The following is a 26,078-nucleotide window of genomic DNA, read 5'->3' as shown; positions in this document are numbered from 1 at the left end:
ATTCAAATGTTTTGTGAAATTACTTGTATTGACTGATCTACGTAGCTCATTGGATAAGGTATAGGGTTACTGACTTGCAGGAAACATTTAGGGTATTGAATGAATAGCAAATATAAATCAAAATTAGCCCAAATTCAAATCCAGGTATTTGTCATTTTGATGGTATGTTATTGTTCATGAATATGGAATGCTATAGACACCATTGTGTAAGTACTGCTATGAAACAAAAACATTACTAGGGAATGTTCTTGACAAGATCAGAATCAAGTAAGTACAGAAACTAAGTGTAAACTTAAAGAATATTGTGTTTTATAACTTAATTTGAGAGATACTGTACATTCAATATCTGGATGCACATGGGGGGGGGGGGGGGACAAAGGAAAAACCAAAATGTAATGTAAGTAATAAATGATATTGTTTCAGTGAACATGACATTGTGAACTGCAATTGCTGATCTACTAACATGTTGTCTATGAAACGCTACCACACATCATAGGATTTATGCCAGCAGATCAGCAACTGCAGTTCATAACGCCATGTTCACCCAAATAAGTTATTCATTTCGTAAATGTATGAATAAATAATGATTCTCACAAATATGTTTTCAAATGTGAACAACAGAATGTCGGTTCTGCACTTTTTGCCAGGGTATTTATTCAGATGTTTGTTTGATTACTATATTCAAATACAAGTTTTCATTCTAATGGAAACAAAATTACAGACAATAATTTTTTGCTGGAACTGCTTCTACACTAAGATAAGAATTACTTAGATACCAGCAGACACACTTGAAGTACATAAAGAAAATTTCTAAGATTTTGTGTGAATAATGCATCATTTATGATTTTTACTCGGTGTCACACCATGCTCACACACACCAACCTATCATGCATACATTTCGAAAAACTGAATATAAAAAACACCCACTTTTTTCAAGACTTTAGGTCCATGGAACCCTTTTTTTCATGAAAGACTAGTAAGCTGTACTGGTAACATTATATATATTTCACTCTCTGGCATATTAATAAATTTAACTTCATGATGCATTTATAAACACCCTACAAAACATGATGAAATCTACCTGTAGATTTAGATGCTGGTAGACTAAAAATTCCATATCTCATATGATGAAATTCTGTGCATCTCCAGCTTTGTCAGAAAAATTAAAATCCGTTTTATATTAGGTAAGAGCATCTACCAGTGGGATGGGGGTACTCATTCTTGTTCATTTGAGAAGCATATGGTGGGTGTTTATAGGTGTAGGTTCTTATGGAAGGAATATGGTATAGAGAATATGAGTCCTAGCATTAAAGTCCCTGACCCATGAGAAATAAATGGTAGAGGCTTCTCTGATCATTATTCCATGTACCAAATTTGATTAGTTGGTGTCTTAAGAGTCAAGATGATTGTAAAGGCAACAATGCATTTTTACTATATGCGCCAAAGAACCTCACTCTGCCACCATAATTTCTAACCCAAAAGGGTGTGAATTTCACATTTCTTATTGAGGCTTATTTCCTCATTACTATTCAGTCTGGTTTTTTTAAATGTCCAGAAATTAAGAAGATTTATGAATGAATAACATATTTTGACTACCAGTATATAAAGTATAGAGTACCAGAACCCCTGACCCAGGGGTCATGAATTTTGCAATTGTGGTAGCAGCTTCAGTACTGGTCATTAACATATACTCAGTTTGGTTGTTTGATGTTTAGGAATTCAAAAGTTCTTTTTTTAAAGAAATATCACATTTTCACTACATGAGCCATAAAGCCCCGACCAAGCACCAGAACCCCTGACCTATGGGTCATTAAGTTCCCAATTTTGGTAAAGGCTTCTCTTATTACTAAGCACTCAGTTTGATTACTTTAAGTTCAGGAGTTAAGAAAAAGGTCAAAGGAAATACATGTAATGCATTTTCACTACATCTACCAGAAAACCCACCATAAGCATCAGAATCCTTGACCTGGACCTGGACCATGAATTCCACAATTTTGAAAGGGGGATCCTTGCTCATCATAACTATATACATAGTTTGTCAGCTAGAAGTCCTCATATAAAGAATATTTTTAAAAGACTGCATCATTTATAGAGTTTTTTTTTGGGGGGGGGGGGGGGGGGGGGGCAGCAAAGGCCAAAAAATCTACAATTCTTGTTTGCCTAACCCAAATGATGCTACATACCCATTTTGTAAAAAAAAATTGCCCAGTAGTATTAGCACACAAATGACTATACAATGGATGATACAGGATGACCGAGTATGTGTATGCTCTGTGATCTAAAAGGAAAAATTAATAATGAATAGATAAAATTGGAAACTTGAAATCGATGATTGTTGAATATGTTACGTAAACTTCAGCGTTTATGAATTATAGTGTGTGTGTGTGTGAAATTATAACACTACAATTTATTTATAGCATTTCTTACTATTAGATAAAGCAATATGTATTCTATCAAATGCTTTTAATTGCATGAATTGAATTATTTGTATCGTTTCCTGTAATTGTTTTTGCCTATTTCATACACAGCATTTGCTTCAAAGCTCTAAACCTGAAATGCATTAAATATGAGGGAAAATGTTTGTTTATCAGTACATTTTATGAAGAACACAATGATTAATGAAAATTGATTTAGTTTTATCTAATACAAGTACTAGTAATTTTTATTTCTTCATCTGAGCTGAAAGTTCAATTGAACTTTTCTGATCAAAATTTGTCATGTGTCCATTTCTCACATTTTTGACATCATTCCAAGGTCCACAGGGTCAATCTTAAATATTTACATTTTCAACTATTACAGCAATATGTATGCATCAAGGTTTAAATAACTATACGAAGTCAACAGTGACGGCTGACACTGTGTCTATGAACATTTGTTTAAAGTGGTTACCGGCACTACTTTTACGGCAAATCATGTTTATGTCGGAGCATCAAAGGGAGGTGTCATTGAAAACCTACAACAGAAATTTATCGAGTCAACAGAAGCATTCAGTTACCTCATGTTTGTCAACAATTACAAATCCAAATCAGATCCGTCACTTATCTTCATGCAGTTCCACATCCTCTGTGATGTCAGTTCTTTCAGGAGATTCATCTGCGTCCTCTGTCCCGTCTATATATTATTTGCCTCCCCCTGACGACTGCCGCCCTGTTTCTCATGTCTTCTGTTAACTCCATAATGTCCACAGAATATCTTTCAAATTCGGTCTTCAACAGCTGCATCTTCAACTTTCACAAGTGAAAGGACAGCACAACTGTAACGTTGCGCCCTTTCGCAGTACGTTTTTATCAGTTTTTCCAAAATTACCAAGTTAGACATAAGGAAGAGTTTTCAATCATATACTCCTGACTTAATGTACATGTTTTTGTTGATATACTTGCTTTTCAGTATCTTAATAATTAAAACCGCTCTTCATTTGATGGAACTTTGTTTTGTGTTTTCGTCATTTTAAATGGAGATTTTTGTAGGTCAACAATGTGAAATGTATAGAAATGTGTTATTAACACAATTCAGCAATGCATGGTTATTGATCAAAAATGTAAACATAAGTAAGAAGGGCTTTATGGAAAATTTGATCACATACCAACCCGTTTTATATCCCGATAGATATTTTAAAATGATACCTTATTTCTTAACCAAATTTTGCACAGAACAGCCTTTCCTGAATTGGACTCAAGTTTATTAAAATGAAGGACCCCCTCCTCCAAGGGGAGATAATTGGACATTAGGAAAATAGGATGGGTATAGTTTTTAAGAATTAATTCAAGAACCACCAAACAAAAAGAGTCATAGAAGCTTCCTTATATTATAAAGATTCAATTTGTTCAAATGATTATCCCAGGAGCCAGGGTTTTACATATATATAGGAACATTCTCATGAACATGTGTACAATATGCAAGCAACCTCGTGTTAGTGTACATTCAAATTTGTTCAAATCATAGCCCATTGGGTCAAAGTGGGGACGCAATGGAGGATTTACATGGGCATATTTAGGAATATTCTTTAAAAATCCTGTGTCAAGAACCACAAGGATACATTATGTCAATTTCTTCACACCATGATCCCTGGTGTCTTGGCAGATTCACAAGAGGGGGTTAAAATTTTATTTAAAAATCCCAGGAATCACAAAGGTTCAATACATCAGATTAATATGCTGCTTGCTTTTAATTGCAGACAGGTGTATCATGTACCCTAGCAGTGCACTTTATTCAAATGTATATATGCAAGCATCCTTATGTTAAGTAGATTCAAATATGTTCAAACCATGACCCTTGGATGCGAAGTGGAATCACAAGAGTTTGGTATAATTTGGATTTAATATCTTACATGGGAAAATGGCTCAGGTGAGCGATGTGGCCCATTGGCCACTTGTTACAATTTCATGTACTGAAATTTCATTCATCTTATTCAGTAATATCTCTTACATTGTAGTCTATACTGTCAAATGGAAAAACTTCCGGCCCCACATCACCGCAGCGTCGAGAACCAAAACGAATGAGCCCAGTATCTGTGAATCCTGAGGAAAAACCCCAAATCACCAAGAAACCCAATCATCCATTAGTAAAACCAGAGCCAAGTAATGGACAACCAAGTCAGTTCAACCAAATATCGGTTAAAGAAAACCGGGGTGCGTTCAATATTGTAATGACTAGCTAGTTGTCCTCTAATGGCTATTCCTGAACCAAGTAGGGAATGAAAATATGATGTAAAAATTTACACATTTGCTAGTTAACCAAAGTGCATGTTCAAGATGGCGACTGCCAGCCTATGACAAAGTACATGTCTGATATTTCAAATTCTTTCATGATTGTTTTATTTGTAATTAGTTGATGTTTTCATGTGAAAGTAACTGAAATTAATTCCTTCTTGCACCCACTTGACCAATCATTTATGTGTTGAAAACTGCTAACTTGTTGAAAAGCTAGCTGATACCATCTTGCACGCAACCCAGATTCCTTATGTATGTAGTAACACTTGTGCAGTTAACCAACGATGTTTGCTTTGATTTTTGCTTGTAGCAAATTTTCTTTCAGGTAGAAAAGTACAATATAAAATTTGTAGTAATTTAATCCATAGATGACTTGTCAAACTGGTAATTATAACTGCCAGATTTTGCTACTGGGGGAGTTTGTGTACTGTAATTAAGGTTCTATAGATACTGAGTTACGTACAGTATATATGTTCAATTTGAGATTATTTTATGGATTTTGAGATGGATATACATGTATGTGTAAATGTGATATAGTGTAAAAAGTTTGAATTGCTTTTAAAATGTCTTGTTAATGTAATTTGTGTGTACTTTAACATTACAATAACAATAATTGTATCTGTCTTTTCTGTCTACAGTGCAATCAGTGAGCACAATTCAATCACTACTGAATGGTATGTATGCATTTGAAATATCTTTTTTGACATTGTTTTTTCTTTAGTTAATCTTGTGTTCATTGAAACCTTTTTATATGCCCGTCTTTAGACGGGACATATTTTGGTACAAGTGATGTCTGTACGTCCGTCTGTCTGTTCAGGGTTTCCTGTTTCTAATATAATTTCTTTGTCACATATCAAGCTGAAACTTACTATGTAGCTTCTTTGTGGATCACTCTAGGGGTGTATTCATTAATTTGGTCAGGTGGAGAGCTACACGGGTGATCCTAATTTGCTCTTATGCAGTTTGGAGATCTTCAGGATCTCTTTGTCTACTTCTTATTGCAAGTAGAGGCTGGAGATATACTGGTGAAATCCTGGACCAGTTGTGGAAATGGGAAACAAATAGACCCCTGTTCATGTAGCAATTTTGATCCATTTTTACCTTTCTTACAGGAGATTTGCCCTTTTATTTGAAAATTAGTTTTATGGAGGGTACAAAATTTTTCTGGTGGGACTGGTTAATTTTCTAAAGCATCATTTTGGAGAATATACTTATGCAATTTTATACACACATTTGGCATGCTTCGATCTGTAGATATCAGACGAATCTGATTCATAAATCTAAATCCCACATTTAAATGTGTTTAATTATTTCTGGAAAACTCTGTTGGACTGGTAAATTTTTCTGTGGACTGGTTGAAATTATACCCCATCAGTCCGGCTGGACTGGTGACATAAAAAGTTAGCTTCAGGCCCTGGCTAAAAGGTACCCTTCCCCTTTGACAACAAATGAAGATTTCCCTTTCCAAAGGTATTCCCCTTCAATTAAACTGAACAAAATAGTGATAAATTTCAATACAAAAATCAATTTGATACGAAGTAATTTTTTGTAATGATCAAAGTTTTACAATATAGATAAGAATCAGTAATCAATCAATTTAGATGCCTGGAGATATTTTAATCTGAGGATCCCCCCCACACACACACACACATACACACACCATTGCCTACCCTGGAAGTCCATGATTGCATTTTCAAAAATTTCCATTAAATATTAAAAGGGTAGTAACATATGAAACTGACTGGTTCTATAGTCTGTGCCTTTGATAAGGTAGCAATAGCAATGCAAACACCAATTGATTAATTTGAACAATAAGATGCTGTACTTTTGAGTTCTTTCTCTTGTTTTCTAAGTTTTATAGAGTATCGATATCCCTTTCTATATATTACAACTGAGATTTACTGACACACATATCTTATGGTAAAGTTTATAATAGGATACTACTGATGTACATCAGGAAAGAAATCTAGTATACTTACTATCCAGGTTTTGTCTAGTATACTTACTATCCAGGTTTTGTCTAGTATACTTACTATCCAGGTTTTGTCTTGTATACTTACTATCCAGGATTTGTTTTAGTATACTTACTATCCAGGGGCCCATTTTACAAAAGGTCGTAAGACATAACTTACGATGTGAGACCGTTTTACAAAGATTTAGGATTTACGAGTTACGATGAAATTCGGCCTTAAGTCTACGACCGCCCGGGGGCGACCCTATGTCCGAAGTTTTGTCGTAAGTGCTCCATAAAATCTTTGTTACTATGGTTATTAAAATAATTCAACATGGCTGCATTTCTAATGTTTAATGTTATGAATGAGACTCATAAAAAACGTGCGTTGCGGGTGTTTCGTGATAGAAATAATCCGTTGGACTACCTCAGTGATGTTGAGGTAGTCGATCTAGTATACTTACTATCCAGGTTTTGTCTAGTATACTTACTATCCCGGTTTTATCTAGTATACTTACTATCCAGGTTTTATCTAGTATACTTACTATCCAGGATTTGTTCTAGTATACTTACTATGCAGGTTTTGTCTAGTATACTTACTATCCCGGTTTTATCTAGTATACTTACTATCCAGGTTTGTCTTGTATACTTACTATCCAGGTTTTGTTCTAGTAAACTTATTATCCAGGTTTTGTCTTGTGTACTTACTATCTAGGTTTTGTCTTGTGTACTTACTATCCAGGTTTTAAAGTGCATGTGCCATTTGATATATGAATGCTACATTGATATGTCAACAATATTCATGATGGCTGAATTTTGTGGAAAATCCTTTGATTGCAAACACAGTGAAATCAAAACCACTGTAATGTATCCCTCTTTCACAGTACATCAGGGAAAACAGTGATCTATTGTCAAAATTTCATTGATAAGAATTCTTTTCTTCTTTCAAAAGGAAGTGAAAGTCAAAGTATTTTAGCTCATCTGAGCGGAAAGTTCAAGTGAACTTTTTGGATCACCTGTTGCCTGTCATCTGTCCATCTGTTTATCTGTAAACTTGTCATATTTTTTACTTCTTCTCCAGAACCACGGAGCCAATTTCAACCAAACTGGCAAATAGCATCCTTGGGTGAAGGGCTTTCAAGTTTGTTCAAATGAAAGACCATGCCCTCTTCAAAGGGGAGATATCACAAAAATGCAAAAATAGGGTTTAATCATTTTAAAATTTTCTTCTCAAGAACCACTGGGCCAGAAGAGCTGATATTCATATGAAAGCTTCCTGACATAGTGGAAATTCAAGTTTGTTAAAAACTTGGCCTCCGGGGGTAGGGTGGGGCCACAATAGGGGATCAAAGTTTTACATTTGAATATATAGGAAAAATCTTCTCAAGAATCACTGGGACAGGAAAGTACAAAGTTACATGAAAGCTTCCTGACATAGTGCATATTCAAGTTTGTTAAGATCATGGCCCCCGGGGGTAGGATGGGGCCACAATTAGGGGATCAAAGTTTTACATAGAATTATATAAAGAAAATCTTTAAAAATCTTCTGAAGAACCACTGTACCAGCAAAGTTTACATTTACATGAAAGCTTCTTGCTATAGTAGAGATTCACAACTGTTAAAATCATGGCCCCCGGGGGTTGGATGGGGCTATAATAGGGGATCAAAGTTTTACATACAAATATATAGGGAAAATGTTTAAAAATATTCTTCTCAAGAACCATTTGGCCAGAAAAGTTTACATTTATATGAAAGCTTCCTGACATAGTGCAGATACAAGTTTGTAAAAATCATGCTCCCAGGAGGTAGGTTGGGGTCACGATAGGAATCAAAGTTTTACATGCAAATATGTGGGAAAATCTTTAAATATGGGCCAAGGTGGCTCAGGTGAATGATGTGGCCCATAGGCCTCTTGTTTTACAAGTCATAGATCTATATGGAACTCATTCACAACAATCGATGTTTGATTGATCTTAACTTTGTATATAAGTGACTGATTAAATGGGAAAGCATTTCAGAAGATGGTAATGGTTGTCCTAATTTCACAAATACTTTCTGCACACATTTTCAATAATGCATGCGGAAGTAAATCCTAGTAATTATGCAAATTGAGTCAAAGTACATTCGATGTAAATTTTATTGAAGATCCGGCATTGCTGGTGCCAACACCTCTGAAAGATCTCAAATATCAGAAGGCATTCTTCAAGGTGATCAGCAAGAGAGATAAAGAGCTGGAGTCTCTTAGTAAGAAGCATGAAAAGGTAGGATTAATGCAATGACTGTAATATTAGTGATAGAAATAGTGATAGAAATTCTCCACATTATCAGAAGATAAGAATTGTAAAATTTTTGGAGATGTTGGATAGTATACCGTAATTGCTAGCTAAGATGAAATGCCAATCTCCAGAATATGTATCCATATGTGATGAATATAATTTATGTTGTCACTGGAAAAAAAGCCATATAAAATAAAAAGACTTGTTTAATTAATTTCTTTTGTTGAGCATATACCTATCATGTTTATCTTTGATAATTCTGTTTTCAACATATCATCAATTGACTTGACAGAGATTCATAATAATAACACTTTTCTACATATATACCTTTTCAGCAGAAATAATGAAGCAGCTTGCAAAGTTTGAGGATGATTTGATTTGAATTTAACCTGATGCCTGAAAAGCCACTATTTCATATCATTCTCACATTTGTCATGTTCTTGTCACAAGAGCCATGTTTTCTTGACTCATTTTTCTAGGCTAGAGAGACCATGCGTGAGATACATGAGCTACAAGAAGAAAGACTCATGATATCTCAGGTCAAAGCCAGGACGGCCATGGAAAAACTTCATGCTAAATTGTTAAAGAAAGCTATAAAAGCTGCCAATGTTGAGCAAGTGGAACAGGCCAACAGACAAGAGTATCAGAAGCTCACTCGTGAAAATGATAAGAAGGTACCACCTAATCTTGCTCTGCATGAGTGGTACTCATTGTTGTTGTTCCATTGCTGCAACAGTCACACAAGTCATGTGACTGGGTTTATGTAATGTTGCCTAGATAACCTGTTCATGAAAAAGCTAAAAGAACTCATCCACAGAGAGACACATGGTAGATATCATGGATGTGTGTCAGTCTATTCTCTTTAAAGTTTGTTCATTCATTTGTCTTCAAGTGAAAGATCCAAATATATACCAGTGATACCATCTTGGATAAGTTCTTTTTAAACATTCTGAATTGGTTTGTGGAGTCCCTTAGATTTTAGGTAGTAATTAATACTATTTCAGCTTCCAAGAAGACAACTTACAGAAAATGATAATCCAGTCTAACTAGGCCACAGCACAGTCTATCTAAATGTCTAATTCCTTCTTGTATGTTGTTGTATTTTAGTGGAAAGGAAAGGTAAAACCAATATTTGATACTTTTAAATGCCTTCTTTTAACTGTTTTGCCACTTAAGCTGGTATGTATGAAATATATGGAAAATTAAAAAAAAAGATTCGTCAAAGTGAACTTTGCAGGAGGAATCATTAGAGGGGTTGAGAAAATCAAATTGAATGTATATAGGTAGTCACTTAAAATGTGTTAATTTAGTACATATACCCCAAGTGTAGGCCTGTATGCTCCACAAAGTTGTACAGGTACATACACATTTGTATTTTTAATGTAAAATAATTATTTGATATATGAAAATGGATCATTATTTGTTGTGTTAGGTTCTTTAGCTCATACATATGCCTTTCATTGGTCATACAAAGTCAAAATCATAGAACAAAAACCAGAATATTTAATCATTTCTAGATATTTATATTTTAGACATCACAGAAATCTCAACTGAATTTAAAAGAGACATGACTGTACTGTATATTGGGTAATTTTGGTGAGCTGGAAATGTTGATTTTTTAGGCGGATGAGGAAAATTTGCTAAAATTTAAAGTGTCAAATTTCTATCCATAGGCATATAAATGATACACTGGCTAAATGAAAATGTGCCACAAAATGAAGTGCTAAGATTTCTAACATTATTTTTTTTTAGAGAAATCTGCTAAATATTCCTTTACACCAAAATTACTCGATATACAGTATATACATGGATAAATTCTCAGCCTCTCAAATATTTTTCCATATTTTCATATTTGCTGGCCTTAAGCTTTTGAGTCGAGCAGGTGGCTAGAAACACAATGCTGTGTAATCACTGTCCATTATTCCACACTTAAGAGTCTTTGTTTTCCCCTTATTTTGATTCTCTTCATTTCCCCTTGTAGCATGACTTTTGAAATTAAATTGTACATGTATTAAATACATGTACCAGATGCATGAGTAATATAAGTATTAATAATTAGTACTGGGAATGTCTGATATTTTCAAGTAAGTGAAAATTTGCACATGAAAGTATCTATGCCTTACATGCATTATAATTTATATTTTTAACCCTTGTTTAAACGTTTTGTATCCAAAATTGTGTTAATTAGACATTTCTTTTAATTTGGAAATACATGTAGGTATTTTTATATATAGAACTAATTGTTTGACTTGTACATATGAGGTTCATCCCAGAAAATGGTAGACATTTTGATCTACACAAAAACTTATTTCTGGATTTCATGAAAATATTCTCAAAAAATAAAGATGTCATTTTTGAATATATACAGAAATTTTCAGCAGTATAGTTCACAAGATAAATGTTGTAAAGGGTATAATTTAAATGCATGGTAAAGCATTCGTGGTACATATTGCTACGCACTTCGAAAGAAAATGGTTGACTGACATAATCAGAAAATTATTCTGCATCAAGAGGAGTATTTACGCCAAATTGTCATATAATATTAGTTTGTGACATCTAAAATGAATTTACGTAGACAATATATTCCTGCTAATCAAGATTTACCCTATATGACACCATTTGTGAAAGATTTAGGAGTATTCCAAATCATCGTCGGAAATCCACAGTCGGTTGCACTCCGTTTACCTCCCATGGGACACAACACCAATATTTTCGCATAACTTATTAAAATGCATGACCTTAGGTGACCTATCAAGGACCAATGGGAATCGCCATAAGTATTCCCGGAACTCAAAGTGTCAGCAGTATGAAAGTGTGTGTGTTTTGTTGTGTGCCACTATCAAAGATATATAGATGAAAACTCCAGATTTGGCACCCAATATGGCTGATTATTATGGCTAATACTTCACGTTCACATGTGCCCCCTTTTGGAAATCCTGGATCCGCCTCTGGTATGTTTATTATCATCACTGCTACATAGCACGTGAATAAAATCAGTCATGCATGATACAATATAAAACTTAGATGTAAATTTGAATTAAAATATTGTCTTACAATCTTGTTCACATGTCATTTTGTAATTATCGTAGGTGAGACATCAATTGTGTTTACATGAGAGAGGTATATAAAGAAGGTCATTATTACTGCTTCAAATTGTGCCAACAACACTACTGTAACAAATTACGGCAGTAACTTAATACACAAGTAAGTGTAAGATACCTATAGGCCTATAAACCAATGAAATACCAAGTCCGTTAAAAAACACATTGCTCATGTATGATGGATAAAAGTGGGAAGACTACGAGTGCTGAACATGTAAACCTGTACATAGACTCGTACGCAGTAGTAAACACTTGATAACACAGGCTTTTTTTCTCCCTAGTCTTTATAGACACAAATACACCATCCTCTTTAATAATAGAGATAAAGCATCTCGCTGAAAGCTTTGTAATATGTCCAACTTAAATGTAGTCAAAATCTTCACTTCAAAAGCATGTTTTTCTATGCTCCTGAACACTGAAAATAAGGGGCTCTTTCATTGGTTGAATATCGCAATAAGGAATGGTAAAGCAACCAATCACATATAGAAGCCGAGATACACCTTCCAGCGAAAATACTGGCATTTTGTCCCATGGGAGGTGAACGGAGTGCGATCGACTGTGGGTTTCTGACGATGATTCCAAATGTGCTTCATAGCATGAAAATACAGAAAAAGATTTAAAAGAATATGCGGTTCTGAAAATGATTTGCAGGCAAAATGCCCTGTGAGTTATTTCCATGAATACCGTATATACTCGCCAATAAGCCAGATTTTTGGGAGTTAAATTTTGGTTCAAAACTCTTATGTCCAACTTATTAGAGTGTCTTAAGAAGATTAATATTTTTCTGGATGGCGTAATGTATAGCCTAATATTTTTAAACACCAAAAACTTGGACGAAATAAACAAAATAGTAACTGTTTAATTTGCTGAGAATAAAAAGTGAAATATCTAAAAAGTGAAATATCCATGTCATATCCAAGAACATTATTAGAACACGGATAAATACATAAGAGTATTGATATGAAATTGATTTGTTGGGGAAAAAATATCAAATATCTATGCATTTTTCAAAAATATTATTTGAAACACATGTAAAAACATTGAGCATTGATTTGAAATTGTAAACCGATTCTTGAAAAAAGTTAGACCAACTTACAAATGGGTCAATGGCAATTCCCGCCAAAATAGCCTAAAAACTATACAACCGACTTATAGGCGAACCGACTTATAGGCGAGTATATATGGTACATTTTAGGCTTCTCAATTAAACAGTATCAGAACAATTTATGTAAAGTTATCAGTGGTGAATCATGTGGACTTTACTCAAGGTCGCATGCTTCCAATGGAAATAACATCAGATTCCCCTTCCATTTTCACAAGTACACGACCTGGTCATTTATCATCTTTAACAATATACATGTATAGTGATTTGGAAGAGGAAAAATGCTTGAAATGTACCACAAAATGCATTTTAAAATGATAAATGTGATGTTTACATGCAAAGAGTTGTGTGCATTGTACTATTTCTGAAATTAAGAATTTTATCTTGGGCAACGTATACCTTGAAAGAAATTTTCTTTGTTTACTTATTGATGAAGTTTTATGAAATGCTGAAAAATTGGTTGAAATCCACTTATCAATTTTTGTGCAAATTGCGATGTCACTGATTTTCTGGGACAGCCTATGTAAGCATGGGATTTTCAAAGACAAATAATATAACATAACCAGTATGTAATCATCGAAATCAATTGAGTATGCTAAACCAATACTTATCAAATGTTTTGGGGAAGTTATTTTCTGATCACTGAAGATGATCCTTTCCCACTTTGCAGCACGTTTAGGTGCTAAATAGAAATTGAAATTGTGTAGGAGATGAAAGAGTTGCTATTATTCAGATAAGACTAATTTGTCTCCCCTAAATTTACTTGTAGGAAGTAAAACTTTCTCGGTTCAAGCAAAATACTTGCCAATGATTAAGCACCTTCTTGACATTTTTAGGGGAGCGGGTAATACATTTATGCCTCAGAAGTTTGAAAAACAAGGAGGGGGGAAATAAATGGTACTTTTTTTCTCGGGGAGGGGGGGGGGGGGGGGGGCAGCCATCCTGAAATGGCACAAAATTTGGTAAAAAAAAAAATTAATGAGAGGGGCAATCACTTTGACCTCATGTAATATCAGTTCCCTTGAATGCTTTCTGATGAAAATTCCACTATATGTAAAAGTGAAGAGAACCAAAATAAGTTTTCTTGTTAAGTCTCATGAAGGTCAAACTAATGGAGAGATCAACTATACTCATAAATTCTGCTGTTCTCATTCAAGAATTTCTTACTAATGCCAAATATTGTACATATTAATCATGTACTACATATAGTACTATATGTGATGTTTTGTAATCAGATTATGAGTAAACACTATGCAACCATGTGTGGGCTTTTGTATCAGATTCAAAGGGAAAAAATTATGTACAGTGGAGCCTCATTAATCCGGACACTTTGGTTTCTAGCAAAATCATCCAGATACTGTATATTGCTGAAGATATTATGCACTTTTTTTTCTAGAATTTATTTTGTGAGAAAGGGGTGCGTATTATATACCACAATAGGTTTTTTACCTGTATTATTTTCCAGATGATTTCATCATATTGAAATATTTCTGACCCACAGATATAGCCTTGTATATGAATACGTCTTTTTCTCATTTTTCACCAGTATTAGGCACTATTATACATTTAACAACAAAAATCAATTCCTAGAAAATTATTGCAGAAATGCAAAATTGTAAAAAAAAATGTGATACTTATATAGACTGTAATAATTTAAGTACTGTGAAAGAGCCACTATTAGGACTCCTTTGACCTGTATATAGCTACCCGCCATTTAAAGTGTCTTGCCACATGCTATTCCAGGTTTTTACTTTAACATTTCATTAAATACTATTCTTGATTCTTACAGTAAACTAACTTTTTACTGGCAAAACCATTTTTCAACCTTGCTTTGTTAATTTAGATTTTAGCATGTGGCAATAATTTTCCCAAATTTTCAGGCCCAAAAAGGGGTGTGTATATTTTAACATGTCAAATGCATAGTATACTCAGCAAAGTATGATAAATGAAGCATTCAGATAACTGAATTGCATATGTTAGATCTTCATATAAGTAATCAATATGCTTACTTTATTGATGTGTAATATGAATAAAACATTAACAATTTGGTTTATTGAATAAATTATGATAATGTTTACATTTACATACATTTCATAATACTAAAATTGAAATATCCATATACTTTAGATATTAACATGTATATTTAATTAGCACTACAAACAAATATACAAAAATAAACATCATTCGCACTGAGAGCAAACAATCAAGCACTATATGTAATTGAAAAATAAATAAATGCTTATATTTGATATTCCATCTAAGCTCATTATTACAAGTACTACCGCTTTGATGTGGCCATGTACACTTATTATTTTGATGTGCTAATAAAATGAACAGAACTCCAAGCAATATAAAAATTACATAAGGGCTATTCCAGAAATAAATACATGGGGGGGTCGGGAGGCACCTTTTGTATATACCAAGCACCCATAAAAAAAAAATTAAAAATTACCCCATGACCCATCAAATTAATAAAATCATTTTACAATGACCCATCTAATAAAAAAAAAAAAACTAACCAGACCCACCACAAAAATATTTTTAAAAATGAAAACGGTACAAATCTCGCGAGGTTTTCGGGACAAACATTCTAGTCAATGACGCGGTAATCCCTGTGCGACATTGTATCACAGTAGTTCTGAAGAAACGATGTCACATCAACAATCAAAGGCATCTATGGCGGGAATGTTGGAAAGACTGGGAGTCCAAACGATGCTATTATCATGAAATGGGTATGGATATGTTTTTCCACGAATCGTTCGTCTTCTAATGGAGCCCGCGCCCGGAGGCCTCTATATCACCATCACACTGACTGATAAATATAACGCATCGGTACCCTCGTATAAATCAACTAAGGTTTGCCTGTTTTTATTAGAAAACGGAATACCTATTGGTTTCAAAATATTCCCAAAATCGATGCACTGTAAACTGTAATAATCTACAGAACAGAGTTCGCCGCCATCACGTCCAAAGGGACCCTATTAAACGCGCCTCTAATTTTCCCTCCGACGTTTTGTAACCAACACGACAAGAGCGACAAAAAAAATATTCTGAAAACTCAACACCCACGTAGCACAAAATAAAACAATAGAAACTACCCACTACCCATAATAAATATTTTATTAACAATCCCACCACGGACCAATTAAAATATGAAAAAATACGACCACCCACACAAAAAAATATCATTTGCCGCCCGACCCCCCCATTTGATCATTTCTGGAACAGCCCTAAGCAGAAATTGCCATGATACTTATGAAAGACTGTAAATCTCTCATTTCTACCCAGAGTTTAATCCCCAAACAATAGTCCTGTGGCATCTTAATAAATCAATTGTACACAGATACACTGTAAATGTTAAAATTTACCAGATATATTTCACAACAATCAACAGTATAAAAACAAAATCAGCATATTCACAACTATTGAAGAGTAATTTTTATTATGCACTCTTTTGATTTGGACAATCTAGTATTAAGCAGTGTATGTGTAGTAGTTCAATAAAATATTATACAGCATGATGCTCAATCTATTGATAACTTATTGATCAAGAAGATTAGATAATATGCTGCAGATTTCATTAAAATCTTAACTACATGCATTGCAGATACGATGTGCAAATACTGTATTGGAAATATAATTTCTCAATCAACAGGTGATGTTTAACTGACTCATCAATAAGTTAACCACCTAATTAGGGAGGTGTTGACAGGACACAGGTATATTGTTTCAATCGGACAGCCTGGCTTACGTTTCTTTATAATTTACACCTTGCTGAAATAATTTTTTAAAAACCTTAATACGCATTAATGACACAATTTTCAATGCAATGTATAAATGTTTTGTAGTAAAAATTGAGTGTCTGGATCCGGAATTTGAAATTACATATTAACAATGCAATGTAACGTGTAAAAATTCAGTTCCTCTAAATATCCACATTAATAGAATCCAGATTGCAGAGGCCTCACTGTATAGGAATTCACCTACACTTTTGAGATTCAAGCTGTAGTTCTAATTGGACTTGTTTAGGAGTACCTGTAAAATGCAAAACCATTCAAAACAAAATGTACTGAACCAAAACTAGAATGAAACAAAATAAATTGAAACAAAACACAATGAATTTGAACTATATGAAATGCTTTTTTTTTTTTTTTTTTTTGGATGCATGGAAGAGCGTACGTTGTGGTTCTTGTTTTTTCTGTCAAGGTTTGAGTATCGCAATCTTTTCATGCCAAAGGACGCTTGAAATTCCATTAGAGGAGTTATGAATTGTATATACTAGTGATTTATTACAAATGTTGTCCCAATATGCAGCATAAGCACTATGTATGAACATATTTCTGTTTTCTGTCTTTTTGCAAAGCAAAAACAAAACACACTGGGGAATTCAATAAGATACAGTGTAGATTGTTTGATAATTTTATATCTTTATTATCAATATTTCTGTTATATCCTTAAAAGAGATAATGGATAGAAACATGCCTCCACTCCCCATTTTGGCATTTATGAACAATGAAGATGGTCATACCTGAGGTTTTATCCATGATTTGCAGTAAAAGAGAAACAGATACTGTTTACACTAAATTTAGGATTACATATGCTTCCTTCTTAAGAACAAATTATTCAGACAAATGGACCACAACACAGAGGTGACATTTCAGTGATGTCTAATTGAGATAATGCTGAAACAGTAAAGCTCACAATAGCCTGGTTTGCTCACTCGAATGAAGTTTTATTAACATGGTTCTAACTTCTGTCAGTTCGTTCTAGTTTCAATTTCATTTTGTTTCCATTTATTACATTTTGGTAAGTTTCGTTTTGTTTGATTTCAATTTGTTTTGATTGGTTTTGATATCATTTCACATTTTACAGGTACCCCTTATTTAGATTTTAACAAACAGTTTACGTAGTACATGTACATACACATAGTAATAATGAACTAATAAAGTCCCGTGAGACATTTTTCAGTGAGACATTTTTTATTGCTGCAGTAAACAAATTACATGTGTGATTAATTTATATATGAATTTGTAGTGCAGATATGGGAATTGCATGAAATAAAGATATTGGGGGGAAAATATTCCAGTACTATAACCCTTGTTGATTTCTTCTAGTACAATTATAAATATGGATATCAGAATGACAAGATCACCATACCTATACAGTATTTCATATCATACCTATACATGTATATTTGAATGACTTGAGGTATATACCTTTTGGTCTTGCGGTACTTTGATTGCTGTGAACCTGTAGAATATCATATACTGTACATAAGCTTTTTAGAGTTATGAGTAAATACATGTAAATTTTGGATAATACACAGGAGTTCCTACTTTAAAAATTCACTCTTAAAATAATGAAAATTATGTAGAGTCCTATAATTTCTTCTTTTTAATTTTAATTGTTATACATATAAACTTATGAAGCTAATGTTTTTACCTTGTAAAATTTACTGGCAGATTGACTTTCCTAAAATGGCTAGGGTACAAATAAAATTTCAATGCACATATATTTTATGTCATCAGCATAAAGAACTACGCAAGACTCAGGCAGAGGTATTTGTCGCCATGTGCAAAGACCATTTCCAAGCAGAAATGGATGTTATGTTGAAGCACCATGATGCTGTGTATGACACTCTGAAGCTGATCATGGAGATAAACCATCGTGAGCATGAGAAGAAATTGACAGCAATATATGAGATGGAGGTGGAAGAGCACAAAAGGAAAATGGAAGAGCACAGCAAGAAAGAGATGAAGGCTCTTAGTAAAATATACAAGGACAAGAATGAACTTGCCAGGTTTGTTAAAATTCAGGGAGTCAACAAGACCGTAGTAAAGAAAATTGGCAATATACAATTTACACATCTATAGGTATGACTGAAGACAATTTACACATCTGTTGGTATGACTGAAGACAATTTACACATCTATAGGTACGACTGAAGACAATTTGCTCATCTGTAGGTATGACTGAAGAAATTTACACATCTGTAGGTATGACTGAAGACAATGGAAAACAAATGATAGTGTAGAAATTTTGTAAATGAATAGAAAATGATTAGTACTAGATTTCTGAAGAGATTGTAGTTAAAGCATTGGAAGCAATATATTATGCCATTTATGCATTGTGTGCATTTTTTTCTCTTTTAGGATAAAGAGAGAAGCACAAAACAAACACATAGATGAAGTGGTGCAAGAAAGAGCCAAGGTTTGCTGAAAAAGTTTACTTGTATTTAAACGAATACACTGGTACTTGTGTTGGGGGATTAAGAATATAATATATTAATTTTTCCTGAGTTGAGAAAGACTCCAAATGCAGATTATGCTGATGAAGTTATGTTTATTTCAATTATGATATGGATATATGCACACACACACATACACAGGGTGATATACAAATATAATGAAATTAACTTGCATACATCCAACCATACACAAAACTATCATCAGTGTAAGCACTTTTGAGGGCATTGAAGTTTTAAGAACACATCTTGTTTTATACTGTTGCTAAACATTAGAATTTAGCTTAGATATTCAGAACAGAATTTTTCTTTTTTTAGATTTCATAGCCCTTGGGAGTAGTGATACTTTTTCACTAGTACTCAGGTGATCTATAAGGCCTGTGGGCCTCTTGTTTATATAAAATGTAGCTGCATAACAATTAATATGAATACTTATTTTATTTCTAACGATAATGATATAAATATGTGCACTTTTACATGTACTACAAAATTTGCAAAGACTTATTAATGATAAGCACATCACAGAACAAAAAGAGCAATTGTCTCATTGGAATGAAAATATAAGTTGTTTTATTTGTCTGTCTGATCTAGATTTCATTAGCCCCTTGGGAGTAAACCATGGTGTTTAGTTCAGCTGGAGATTCAAAGATCATTTTGATAAGAGCTAAATCACACCTTTCCAGTTAAAGATTAATTAATGAGTGCAGTCTTTGTATAGCCCAAAATAAGTAATTCATACCATGTGAAAGAAATTATCTAAATGTAATAAAATTTAAGGTTGACATGATTTTGTGTCATGCACTTTTATCTGTTTATAATGAATAAACATCTGACGGGCGTATCATGTGCCATGGTGGTGCACCTTATTAACAATTTCAATGTATTTCAATTTCTCAATTCATATTTGTGTGCCATGTTTGATTGTCAATTTATGTGCATATCGCCATATAAGGTAGTATTTACATAAATGGACGAGCACAGGGGAGAAAGGGATTTCGTAGGTATTGAAAAGGTTTAAATTTGATATCAAGTTAAAAAACGAACAGCAGAGTGTAAAAAAAATTCTGCCACCATATGATTTTCCTTTCTTTGTTGAAATGTCACGAGTAAAGTCTTTATGCTGATTGTCAGTTAATGAATTTCAGTAGATCCTCCTACGAGATCTCGCGATAACAAGCATAGTGGACCAGACAAAGAATTTTGCATATTGTATGTGATATTTACCATTATGAAAACACCTATAGTAGACATGCCCAAGCACAAAGTTGGTACTCTTTTTAGAGTAAACAACATTGGAGACAAATACAAGGAGATTATTACAGGTTATTCATAAAAATATTTTGCACCATTACAAAAAGCCTATGGAATTATAGCCCTCTCCTGAAAATGTCAGGAAAAAAGGGCTACCTGCTCCTTCTAAATATTAATTAGCATCAATAGCTCTGAAGATGTTATTTGTAAATACTAGCCCTGGAGTCAGAACCTCTAACCCCGGGAATCATAGATTTACAAGTTTGGTGGAGGTCTTCCTGCTCTATATGACTGCATTTAGATTTCTTGCATATGTGCAGTTGTAGAAAAGAGGATTTATGAAAATTTGTCTCTTTTTGGGGGGCAGTTTTTGTCCCACCCCCGAGGTCACGGGGATGCAGGATTCAGTAATTTACGATTTATGTCCCCTCTCTCCCAGAGATGCACCATACCAAATTTGAAGAGAATTGGAAGAGTCGTTATCAAGAAGTTTAAAATGTTCAGTGGTTACTGGACAACAAAAGATGCAGACCAATAGCAATAGTTTAACTGAGTAACTCAGATGACCTAAAAATAAATTAATAACTTGTTTGATAAGGTGTCCATTGAAGAGTGGTTGTATGCTAATCAGGTGACTGTTAAGGCACATGGTCCTTTTGTTCTAGTGAACTAAGATTAGAATGTTTACATAGTGTACATAATGTACTTGTATGTGGCTGATGCGGTGGATGTTTATGTAGTGGAATTAGCAGTATTTTGGAATTGCCAATACTAAAAATTTCATGAAAAAAAAAATTGACATTGTGTCAAGTTAAGGATGCTACAGTCATTCTAGTACTGAATCACCACAATTTAGAACTCAAATGGGATGACTCATGTAGAGTAGAAATTACAATTTTACTCAAATTCTATTTTCAGCATAAAGATTTACTGGACAAGAAGAGAGAGGAACTGAAACAAGAATTAAGCTTGATTCAGCTGGAGTTTGAAAAAGAGAGAGAAGTGGTAAGTCTTCCTTTAATTTATCTTTACCAATTAAAGTATACTGATACTTATATAAAGATTGTTTTCCTCAGGAATTTAAGGGTTTAAAGTTATTATTAACACACACAAGTGGGATGAACTGCTACCAATTTATTAATATTTTATCAGTATGTCCCATTTTGGTGAGAGGGTGGGGTGTTGGAAAGCAAGCTTATGGATGGGGTTGTTATTCAATTATCTGGGAAAATAGTCATGTAATACTTTAATTAAGAGATCCCATTAGATTTATCTTAGATTGCATGCATTTTACATAAATATTTCCAGTACACACAAGTATTAGGTGACACTAGTACCTTTGGTTGTTATGCAATACATTGTGATAAATAATACTCTGGTGGTACATCCTGGTATTCAATATCTGTAAGCATGTTTTACAGCAGTGCTTTTGAAGTTGGAAATTTGTATTCAATGTGTTTTAATGTTTATCGATAGGTACCAAAAGAATACCGAGCATCCTTTGAGGAGAAGTGTCGAAAACTGACTGATCAATTCCGTGACGTAGGACTATGTGATTCTCGTGAGGAACTGAATGGGGAACAAAACACACCACTCTAATACTGTAGATCTTGTGATAGATTCAGGAACCAAAATGTGTACAGCATGGCATTTATTGTTTACTACCATGTTTTGTTTACAGTTTGTTATAATTCAAAATGTTCTTGTTCTGTGTTTTAAGTAGATGAAGAGGATGAGACTGAAGGAGTTGAAGAAAGCAGTTAAGACTCGTACATTTGACAGTCAGATAGGTTGACATAATATATAATGACAATTCCAACTGTGACAATCTTTTAAATTCTCACTATCTGTCTGTGTTGTTAACCCAGTTGAAAAGTCAGTGGGAAAAATTTGTTGATGTCATGACATATGGCACTTAAAAAAAGATACAGTAAACCAACATTTATTTGTATGAAATGAAAGAAACATCTGCAAGATTTTCAGTATTCATTTCCTGTGAATGTTTGTAAACATAGACAAAACACTTTTTTTATAAAGATTATTAATTTTTTTTTTTTTTTTGTTGAAGTATTTTTCATTATTTTTGTGGTTTAAGCATACCTCACAAATTTAAATCCTTCACAAACAAGAAAAACTGAAGTAATGAATAACTACTAAAGCATGTCCCCATGGACTTGCATATTTTTCTTAAATCATGGAAATTTTACCCAATGAAATGCTGGATCACTCAAGATTATTAATCATCATCAGTGGGGTTCACATCTGACGTTCATGACAAAAACTGGAAATAAAAGCTGGTTTACTGTATACTGTAATTCATCGCCTATTGAAATGTGCAAGTTCATGGCATGGTGTCTAAGCATAATATTCTGTGAAAAATGTAACAGTGCTTTTGTTTATTATTGCAAAATATGACATTTGGTATATGACTATATGTACATAATGAAAATGAAAAATGAGGTCTGGCATTTAGTTTTTATGTTTATTTCTATGTGTTTATGTTTTTCGTAGATTAAAGTAATATTTAATGAATATAATTCATTTAAAAGTAGGATATCTTTTATTGTATGATAAACACATTACAAAACCATTCCACTGATTCCAAATATATAAGGTGATTGTAAGTTTTCATGCAGTCCTTTCTATAATGCAAAATATGTGTATACTAATATAGAGAATTAACAGTCAAGGCTTTGGATCGAATTTGTAATGACATATGTTCAAGGTGTATAAATGTATGCTGAACTTTAATTTGCAAACTCTTCTACACCATATACAGGGAGGATTATTCAGCCTGTTCATTGTTAACTAGTGCAAAAAATATTTTAAGAATTGTAGGACTTTTTGCATTATCACAACTTTTACAGATCATAATCCACTTTGTATAAATTGTGACGTACGTTTTTAATTTGGGCCCATTTTAAGGGCTTCATTAATAGTGCTCCAATCCTTGCCCAATTTTAACTCATAACTTGAGCCTAATGTTTCAAAAAGCCCAGTGTTTCTGGAAATAGTCATTCCAATCGTCAAAACAGGATTAATGTTGATGTTTTGTATGTTCTTTTATACAGCATTACTTCGAAGACAATTTTTGTTACCCAATGAAAATCTATTTTGTTAATTTACTAATAAATGAGGTATGTCCGGAGGGCATTAATGACTGGTACTACAGCAAAGTTGTTATACTGGACTCCCATAGTTGTTTTCATGATAACCTCTTTTCATGATATAGCACATTTATTTACAATGTACCATATATGATAATTAGTTGGCGGTGGTCTCTATAGTTTAGCCTGTCTTTCTACATATTTTAACCAGTTCATGCATACATACCATGATGTCAAAGTAATTTATCAGAAATTTAAAGCCTTTTTAAACAGTTTGTCTTTTATTTTGTTCTATGAAGTAATTGCAGTAAAATGTTATGGACAGTTTCCCAAATATTGATATGAAATCATTGTAATGTTAACGCCATGACAGTACAACATTGATATGTAGAACATTTAATTGAAAGCGCTAGTGCTTTACAAAATATATGTTTCCTTTTAGTTTTCCTATATATCAATCACTCTTGCTGTTTTGTTTTTGTTTTGTTTTTTCCAATTTTTTATAAAATATATATATGTAGAAGATTATGGTATTAACCATATGTAAGTGTATTTGTAATATGTAAACTATTAATTTCATTGTGCAGTGATAAAAATAATAATTATCCATGTTTGACGATATCTACAAAACCAATGTGCTTAGATGGGGATCTTTACCCATGTTTGTGGAAAAAGGGAGATGTTCTCTCAGTGTTTGATTATTCTGTAAGTGTTGCAAGGAGGTAATGGTAAAACTCAAGTCTTATGCAGTTCTCTTTTTTTTATTATTACATTGATGAACTTTTATATGCATCTTGAAAATACATGTATATTATGTGTATTTATGTTTTGTCCTGTTTCATTAACTGTAATGATAATATCCTTTTTCCTTTAGAAATGGACATTGAAAAAACATTCTGGTGCAATTTCCATGAATGTACTGTTATATTTATGGTTTATTGATAGAGAGAGTCTGTTATTTTGCATTTCACCAACATGATGTGAAAATCAGTTACTGGTCTTGATCTCTATTTTTTGTAAACCTTCAAAAATTCTAAAAAGCATACATTCTTGTGTAATTCATTATCAAGTACTTAATACACAGATCACTGGGAGCGGTTTACAAAAATACTTATCTCTAGTCAAATTATGAAGTTGCAAGGTGTTGGTATTTATGCCATATGAGGTAATTGTCACAAAGATTCAGCATGTATTTTTCAAAAAATTGGCTCAAAAACTTTCTCGTAACAAGAGAAAATGAGGATACTAAAAAAAGTAATTATGTGTGGTGCTTACACATATCATTGATGTCTGTATCTTGTTTTAAGAAGCATCAATTTTTGGTGATGAATAAGACTGCTTGTATTTTCTGTTAGGTGTTATAAAGTGCTGATGGCATTTTTCTTTTACATACATATATACTCTAGACAACCAAGACTCACTTCGATTGGAAAACCAGAGTTAACTCAAGTTAATTTAGATACATGTCTTGCAAATGCACAAACAAATTTGCAATAGAACAAATATATACATGAGTTGTATCGCATGTAAATAAAAATGGTGGCACTGGCAATTGCACAGTTTTCTTATGTTAAAGGGGAAGACAAGGTTGTAATAACTCCTCAACTATTCCCGTAAAGTCTCCTATTCTCAAACAATGTACCATAAAAACTAAAAATAAATAAGACATGCCTACACTGTTTACAGCCATTACTGTGATGTAAACTACTAGATTACATGTGGGTTGGACCCTGGTATGATTGGGTAAGGTTAATTGGTTATATTTGTGACATTTTAGGGTTACTCAATACATTTGATTCATCCTTGTGTGAACTCAGGTTTGCCAATCAAAGTAGGCCCAAGAGATTAAAAAGGATCATATATTGGGAATTTGTACATTTATATATTGCTTTTGCAGAAAATACAGATCAATTTTCAATAAGAACTGTGGACTTTACACTAATTATCTTGTCTGTTTTTGTATGTCTCCCATTTGTTTTGTTATCTTGTCAAACAATCGTCATATATGTTAACTGCAGGTGATCCTAATTAAAAGATAACCAGAAACATAGTTTATTGTCAATTTTTTGCTTCCTTTGAGTAACAAACTTTGACATGTATTTCATTTATGTGCAGGTCATTGTTTTCTCTACAATGTACTGGTAGATGTAAATCCTTGAACTTTGTGTTAGCTGTGGCCACATTGAGGAAGTTAATGGCAAATAAAACTTCAAATTACTCGCCCTTGATTACAGGTGGCGCACGATCCGTTAACGTCCAAGGCGTTTCTAACCTCAAGTTTAAGAGAGCGTCGGAACGACATGTTTAGATTAGAAAGTTGTTGAATATTTAGTAACG

The 26,078-nt window shown here is 33.3% G+C and overlaps 1 protein-coding gene across 15 annotated transcripts in view; it reads left to right on the top strand.

The window, feature by feature from the left end:
- LOC125652508 (1-phosphatidylinositol 4,5-bisphosphate phosphodiesterase beta-1-like) overlaps positions 1-25,791 on the top strand; it is a 144,867-nt gene extending 119,076 nt beyond the window's left edge. For 9 of the 15 annotated variants that reach the window (XM_056164643.1, XM_048881747.2, XM_056164642.1 and 6 more), the window contains 8 exons: positions 4,433-4,628; positions 5,348-5,383; positions 8,806-8,921; positions 9,416-9,610; positions 18,668-18,939; positions 19,292-19,349; positions 21,553-21,639; positions 22,111-25,791. In XM_056164643.1, the coding sequence (XP_056020618.1) occupies positions 4,433-4,628; positions 5,348-5,383; positions 8,806-8,921; positions 9,416-9,610; positions 18,668-18,939; positions 19,292-19,349; positions 21,553-21,639; positions 22,111-22,233 (1,083 nt within the window). In that variant the 3' untranslated portion in view covers positions 22,234-25,791. Of the gene's footprint in view, positions 1-4,432; positions 4,629-5,347; positions 5,384-8,805; positions 8,922-9,415; positions 9,611-10,043; positions 10,056-18,667; positions 18,940-19,291; positions 19,350-21,552; positions 21,640-22,110 lie in introns of all 15 variants that reach the window. The other 6 variants (XM_056164646.1, XM_056164645.1, XM_056164644.1 and 3 more) reach the window with 3 other exon arrangements.
- The last annotated feature ends 287 nt before the right edge of the window (positions 25,792-26,078 follow it).

Source organism: Ostrea edulis, chromosome 5 (assembly GCF_947568905.1).
Source record: "Ostrea edulis chromosome 5, xbOstEdul1.1, whole genome shotgun sequence".
NCBI classification, from domain to species: Eukaryota; Metazoa; Mollusca; class Bivalvia; order Ostreida; family Ostreidae; genus Ostrea; species Ostrea edulis.
This window is presented reverse-complemented; position numbering and strand designations above follow the sequence as displayed.